The 7,459-nt window shown below is 40.6% G+C and overlaps 1 protein-coding gene and 1 long non-coding RNA gene across 2 annotated transcripts in view; one reads left to right on the top strand and one right to left on the bottom strand.

Moving 5' to 3' along the window:
• Window positions 1-2,419: 2,419 nt before the first annotated feature.
• Window positions 2,420-3,560, top strand: LOC109142886 (uncharacterized). Its single transcript, XR_002043085.2, has 2 exons — window positions 2,420-2,474; window positions 2,782-3,560. It is a non-coding gene; the product is annotated as an uncharacterized LOC109142886 (long non-coding RNA).
• A 208-nt stretch (window positions 3,561-3,768) lies between these two features.
• The window catches only part of LOC104935288 (transmembrane protein 47), a 9,595-nt gene continuing 5,904 nt past the window's right edge, over window positions 3,769-7,459 (bottom strand). Inside the window, exon 3 of the mRNA XM_010751105.3 lies at window positions 3,769-4,453. Within this exon, the coding sequence (XP_010749407.1) occupies window positions 4,272-4,453 (182 nt within the window). The 3' untranslated portion in view covers window positions 3,769-4,271. The remainder of the gene's footprint in view (window positions 4,454-7,459) is intronic.

Genomic DNA, 7,459 nt, shown 5'->3' with positions numbered 1-7,459 from the left:
TTGTTGCTCAGTCTCATTGGTGTTTGATGGGACGCTGGTGGATTCACCTTAATCTGTAACAGCTGAGAGCTGACACATTTTCATCAGCTGTTCACGATAAAAACTTTATTGAATTGTTTCCAAACTCTTGAATCATTTCATGTCATTACAAACCACCCAATAAGTCCAATAAAGAACCTTTAGTCCTTCTCAGAACATTTGAAGGACCGTCCCTTAATAAAGACGTTCTCCAGCTGATCATGGCTCCTTTAGAAGAACCTTGTGGTTCTTAAAATTCATTTTATTGTCTATTAAAGTAAAAATAAAGAATATTTTGTGAGTGCTGCAGCTGAAACTGGTCCAGACTCCAGACGCTAAAAACAATTATGATTATGGATAAATGTTGAAACGGTGCATTTCATTTTATCTTTACAGATAATTAACTTCTTAAAATATATTTTGGCTTTGTGTACATTTTCTCAGAGTCAGTATATATATATATTTTTTTTGTTTCCCAGAATCCACCACAGCGGCCTCAATAACCTGCAGAGAGCTGCTGAACTGACCTAAGGGAACTGTGTTCATGTTTGTTCATGTTCACGTTGTGGTGGTCTGACTCCAGACTGAGACACTTCATGATGGGTTTTGTAGTCCACTTGTATTTGACATGTGTGCATCTCTTGTCGCCCTCTAGTGTTCAGCTCGTCTCCAGCATCATGTGAGACAAGTCTTCATGTTTTCACATTCAAATGTGACGTCTCGTTACTCAGAACCAGAACCAGAACCAGGTTTAGTGCCAGTATATATCAGGAATATAAATAAATAACAATGTGTTTTTAACAGGGCTGAACAGTCTGCAGAATATTTAACTGTGCTAATCCACAAGATGTTGTCAGAACGTTGTTCAAAGATTGTTGAAATGTTTCAGGGGTTAGTCGACCTCACGTTGTTGACCCGTTCTCTCTTTACAAAGATTTCATCAAACTCTGGCTGATCATTTCTTTCATGTTGGGAACAGAACCATCTGGATCGGACTGATGCCACATTCGTTTAACATTTCTCCAACATTCATTGACGTCCACAAGGTCAGAGAAGCAGCTGACTGCTTCCCACAGCAGGACGGCCTGTTCACACCCAGCCTTCGTGTTCATGTGTATGTTCATGTTCATGTGTATGTTCATGTGTATGTTCATGTGTATGTTCATGTATATGTTCATGTGTATGTTCATGTGTATGTTCATGTATATGTTCATGTGTATGTTCATGTTCATGTATATGTTCATGTTCATGTGTATGTTCATGTATATGTTCATGTGTATGTTCATGTGTATGTTCATGTGTATGTTCATGTTCATGTATATATTCATGTTCATGTGTATGTTCATGTTCATGTTCATGTGTATGTTCATGTATATGTTCATGTGTATGTTCATGTGTATGTTCATGTGTATGTTCATGTTCATGTATATGTTCATGTTCATGTGTATGTTCATGTTCATGTTCATGTGTATGTTCATGTGTATGTTCATGTGTATGTTCATGTTCATGTATATGTTCATGTATATGTTCATGTGTATGTTCATGTGTATGTTCATGTATATGTTCATGTGTATGTTCATGTTCATGTATATGTTCATGTATATGTTCATGTTCATGTTTATGTATATGTTCATGTATATGTTCATGTATATGTTCATGTGTATGTTCATGTGTATGTTCATGTGTATGTTCATGTATATGTTCATGTGTATGTTCATGTGTATGTTCATGTGTATGTTCATGTGTATGTTCATGTTCATGTATATGTTCATGTTTATGTATATGTTCATGTGTATGTTCATGTATATGTTCATGTGTATGTTCATGTTCATGTATACGTTCATGTGTATGTTCATGTATATGTTTATGTATATGTTCATGTTCATGTTCATGTTCATGTATACGTTCATGTGTATGTTCATGTATATGTTCATGTGTATGTTCATGTATATGTTTATGTATATGTTCATGTATATGTTCATGTATATGTTTATGTATATGTTCATGTATATGTTCATGTTCATGTATATGTTCATGTGTATGTTCATGTATATGTTCATGTATATGTTCATGTGTATGTTCATGTTAACATTAACGTTCACATCTGAGTTTTAATGTGACGAATGAACTGAGAAGTAACGAGACAGACTGAAGGGTGTTAAAGTGTGTGTTACACAGTGTTAAAGTGTGTGTTAAAGTGTGTGTCACACAGTGTGTGTTGCAGAGTCACTGTGATGTGTGTGAGTGTGAACAGGTCAGATCTTTTGAACGCAGCTCAGCCTGCTGATGGATGGTCAGGTGACCTTCCTTCAGGTTAATGTGTAATCCAGGTGGAGCCGGTCGTGATAGATGATTGGTTGGAGGCTAATGTGTATCTCAGGTGTGACTGTTCAGTCTTAGCAGTCTGCAGAGGACACGGACGGCTGAGGACGAGAGGACGAGCTGCACAGCTTCAGGTCTCTGTGTGTGTGTGTGTGTGTGTGTGACTTCCCTCTGCAGCAGTCCGTCTCTGTCTCCGTCCTCCGGGCTCAGTAACTGGAATCTGTCCCTGCAGAGTCAAACGTGCAGGGCCCGGCTGGTTACTGCGCCCAGGGGCCGGACTCCGTCAGGAGAGCAGCACGGATACGATCAGCGCTTCATGACGGATCTTGTAACAATCATTTAATGACGTGATAACAAATCTGTTTTCATATTTCCATATCAAACGCCTCTTCACACACTTCACGGAGGTTTTTAATCTGTGTTCCACTTTTTTATTTTCAGAACGTGAACTGAAGATAAAGGCAAGAATGTAAACTCTGAGAGCCAATCACAGCGCAGACAGATCAGGTTTATTATGAACACATTCGTCATACATGACGTCTGTGTCTTCAGCAGCAGGTGATGCATGACAACACATGAGCAGGACGGGTGGAGGAGCTGCAGCATGTTGACCTTTGACCTTTACACCAGAACTTCTGTGTGTGTGTGTGTGTGTGTTGCTGTCCAAACATCTTCCACTAAAGTTTAACTAAAGTTCTGCAGGACGTGAAGGTAAAGGTCCACGTGGAGCTCCAGAACCTGAACGGCATGCGTCATGTGACCGTCTCACCTTTAACTCGTGATGTCACATTTCAAAGATTCCTGACAGGTCACGGCTATAATAAGAACTTCAACACGAGCCCTGGGTCCGGGTCACGTGGTGCCAGAATCTGGATTCAGGTGTGACTGTGTGAACACACCTGAACCGTTAAGCCCGACAGCACGAGCTTGCAGAACCGCTGGGTCCAAAAGAGTCCAACATGAGAAACAAACTGGAAGCAGAAATTTTTCAGTTTGTCATTTTTCAAAGAATCAAATCAAAAATCTGCTGAGACATTTTTTAATTCAATAAATCTGAAGCAAACGTTCTTTAAAGGTTTATAGAACGTTTGTTCATGAGAACGTTTTCATATCATATTTATACGATAAATGTTTCAACGTGTCCGTCTGTGTTGAGCTTGTTTGTTCGTCTCCTCACAGGAAGTTGTTTCATGTTTTGTAATAAAGATTTCTCCACCTGCTGCCGGCGTGCTCGTGTCTCTTTAAATGACCTGATGGAGGACGGGTGGGGGCGGGGGTCCTCTGAGGAATGTGTGCTCTGGATAATGAAACTGTTTTTGTCTCGTTGAGGCTCCCTGATGAACCTCCACCCTCAACATAACCCAAGAGTGACGGAGCACAAAATGAATTCACCAAAACATGCTTTTATATTTTATCTTTTATTTTGAAGTTTTTTTTCCCTTCCTGTAGAAATTCTTTGTACACATTTACAGCTTCAAACTTCGCCCATCAGAACGCCACGCGGCGGCGTGCGTCTGTTTTAATATCAGTAAAGAGGAAGTGATGTCATAAATACAAAAACAATGACGAGCTTGAAAAGATTAAAAAAGTCTTTAAACGCTCGGCTGGCGCTGCTCGTCGGACAAAAGAGATCCAGGTCAGCGCGCGGTGGAACCGTCCAGCATCGATGATCCAGAACACTCTCTGTGCTTTAGTTTAACCCCTCCACACCACCACCAACACCACCCTCCACCAACACACACACACTGCTGCATGGGAGGAGGAGGAGGAGGGAGGGTGGCGGGGTCCGACTCATGCAGCCGTGGCCTAAATTCAGCCTTCACAGCCGGCCTAAAAATAACAGAGAGCAGAGACAAGCAGAGAGTGTGTGTGTGTGGGTTCTGAGGGGGGTTCTGAGGGGGGTTCTGAGGCGGGTCGGGTTCAGAATGGACTCAGTACATGGCCTCCTCATAGACATCCGTCCGCAGGCAGAACAGAATCCCTCCACCCAGCATGAAGATGGTGGCGCCCCAGCCCAGACCGTAGCCCCAGTTGAACTCATGGTAGGTCTGAAGAACCGTCCCGTCGATGAACTTGATTGGGTACAGAACCAGAGCGCAGGCCTGCAGAACCACTGGAACCAGAAGAACCAAACATGAGACACAAACAGAACCAGAAGAACCAAACAGGAGACACAGAACCAGAAGAACCAAACATGACTATTATAACTATTACTACACCTACTACAACTATTACTACACCTACTACAACTATTACTACACCTACTACAACAACTACTACTACACCTACTACAACTATTACTACACCTACTACTACAACTATTACTACACCTACTACAACAACTACTACACCTACTACTACAACTATTACTACACCTACTACAACTATTACTACACCTACTACAACAACTACTACACCTACTACAACTACTACTACAACTATTACTACACCTACTACAACTATTACTACACCTACTACAACAACTACTACAACTATTACTACACCTACTACAACTATTACTACACCTACTACAACAACTACTACTACACCTACTACAACTATTACTACACCTACTACAACTATTACTACACCTACTACAACAAAAAAAAAAGAAAAAGAGAAGAAAAGTGAAGGAAAAAGACTACAAACGAGACGAAACCGACTAAAGAGGACACACCTACGACAAAACGAAAGACACAGACTACAACAACGAATACACATACTAATACAGCCGACAAAACTATCTGAACTACTACAAAACTACGAACACCTAGTGCAAAAACTACTACAACAGTACGACCCTACATACAACGATTACGAACACCGACTGAAAGAAAACGAGACACCGACGACGACAACTCTTACTACACCTATACAACAACTCGACACCTACTACGACACTATTACTACACCTACGACTACAGCTAGTACTACACCTACTACAACTATTACTACACTACGACACACTCTACACCTACTACAACTACTATACACTATTACTACACCTACTACAACTATTACTACGAACCTAACTGACAAAAACAACCACTACAACTATGACCTACAACCTATTATAACTAGTCTACACCTACTACAACACTACTACAACTATACTAACACCTACTACAACTATTACTACATCTACTAAAACTATTACTACACCTACTACAAACAAATACACAACTATCACTACACCTAATCAACTAGACTAACACCTACTACACACTACTACAACTATTACGACACCTACACAACTACAGACAACGTATGACTACACCTACGACAACTATTATAACACATACTACAAATATTACTACAAACTACGACAAGCGACTACAACTATTACGACACCTACTACAACTAGTACTTAACCTACTACAACAACTACTACACAACTACAACTATTACTACACCACGACAACTAGTACTACACCCTACTACAACGATTACGAACCTACTACAACACTACTACAACTATTACTACCCTCTACAAACCTACTACAACTATTGCTGGACTTTGTTAAAGTTTGTTGAGCGGTTGGTAAATGTTTGTTGGACGTTTGTTTAATGTTTGTTAAATGTTTGTTAGGACGTTTGTTAAATGTTTTGTTGGACGTATTGTTAAATGTAGTGTTGGACGTTTGTTTAAATGTTTGTGGACGTTTGTTAAATGTTTGTTTGGACGTTTGTTAAAGGTTTGTGTAAATTTTGTTGGAACGTTGTTAAAATGTTGGTTTGGACGTTTGTTAAATGTGTTTGTTGGAACCCGTTGTTTAAATTGTTGGCCTGTTAAATGTTTGGACGTTTGAGGTTGAACGTTTGTTGTAAATGGTTTTTAAATGTTTGTTTGAACGCGTTGTTAAATGTTTTTGTTGTTGTAATGTTTGTTGGACGTTTTGTTAAATGTTTTGTTAAATGTTTGCTAAATCGTTTGTGGAAAGTTGTGTAATGTGTGACCGTTTGTTTGAATGTGTTAAATGTTGTTGTTAGGAGTTTTTTGTTAGTTTGTACATGTTTGTTAAATGTTTGCTGGACGTTTGTAATTTTGTACGTTTGTTGAAAGTGTTGTTAAATGTTTGTTCAAATGTTTGTTACTTTTTTAAATGTTTGTAAGTTTTGTTAATGTTGTTCCAAATGTTTTTGTTAAATGTTTTGTTATGTGGTTTTTACGTTTGTTAATGTTTTTAATGTTTGTAACGTTTGTGTAATGTTTTGTTGACGCTTTAAGTTGTAAGTTTGTTAAATGTTTTTTTTTGTTGGGACGTTTTGTTCGTCTCTGAGAGGTTTTCGTCCCTTTGGTCTCCGCTTGCCTGTCACTCATTTTTGCCTCGGACGTCCTCTAGACGGCGAGCTGCCGGTGTGGCCCTCGCCTGTGATTGGAAGCAGTACAAGGAAATGAAGCCATTGAAAAAGCGCGGCGTGGGTCTCCAAAATCAACCAATCTCCTTTCTGAGCGTGCTCCAGTGACTTCCTGAGGAAAGGAAAAGGAAGGACTCTCACTTTCCTTTCCTACAGGAGGGAGCGTGGGCGTGGAAGGAAGCTGGATGTTGGCAGCCCCAAAGATGTAGCCGCTATTTGATGGAGCGCAGAGCGAGCTGAGCTCATGTTTTCCGGAACAGAATAAACACACCAAGAGCCGGGCGGTCTTGACGACTGCTGCTGCTCTGGCAGAGCCAAGCGTCTTTAGGCCAGACTACCTGTGTCTCACACAGCTCTTTAGGTCCCGCACACATGGGGACAGTCCCTGACGACACCGGCTAAATGCACAAGAGGCTAACATAGAGAGCTAACACAGAGGCTAACATAGAAGCTAACCAGAGGCCTAACATAGAAGCGAACACAGAGGCTTAACATAGAAGCTAACACAAGAGGCCATAAGCTTACACAGCGCAGAGAGGCTAATATAGAAGCTAACACAGAGACAACATAGAAGCTAACCACAGAGGCTAACTAGAAGCTAAACACAGAGGCCTAACATAGAAAGCTAACACAGAGGGCTACATAGAGCTAACATGAGGCTGAACGCAGAGGCTAACCATAGAAGCTTAACCACAGAGGACTAATACGAAGCTAACACAGAGGCTAACAATAGAGCTAACACGAGGCTACGCAGAGGCTA

The sequence above is a fragment of the Larimichthys crocea genome, chromosome XXII (genome assembly GCF_000972845.2).
Source record: "Larimichthys crocea isolate SSNF chromosome XXII, L_crocea_2.0, whole genome shotgun sequence".
Classification (NCBI taxonomy): Eukaryota; Metazoa; Chordata; class Actinopteri; family Sciaenidae; genus Larimichthys; species Larimichthys crocea.
Note: the sequence above shows the minus strand (reverse complement) of the source record. Positions and strands in the feature narration are given on the sequence as shown.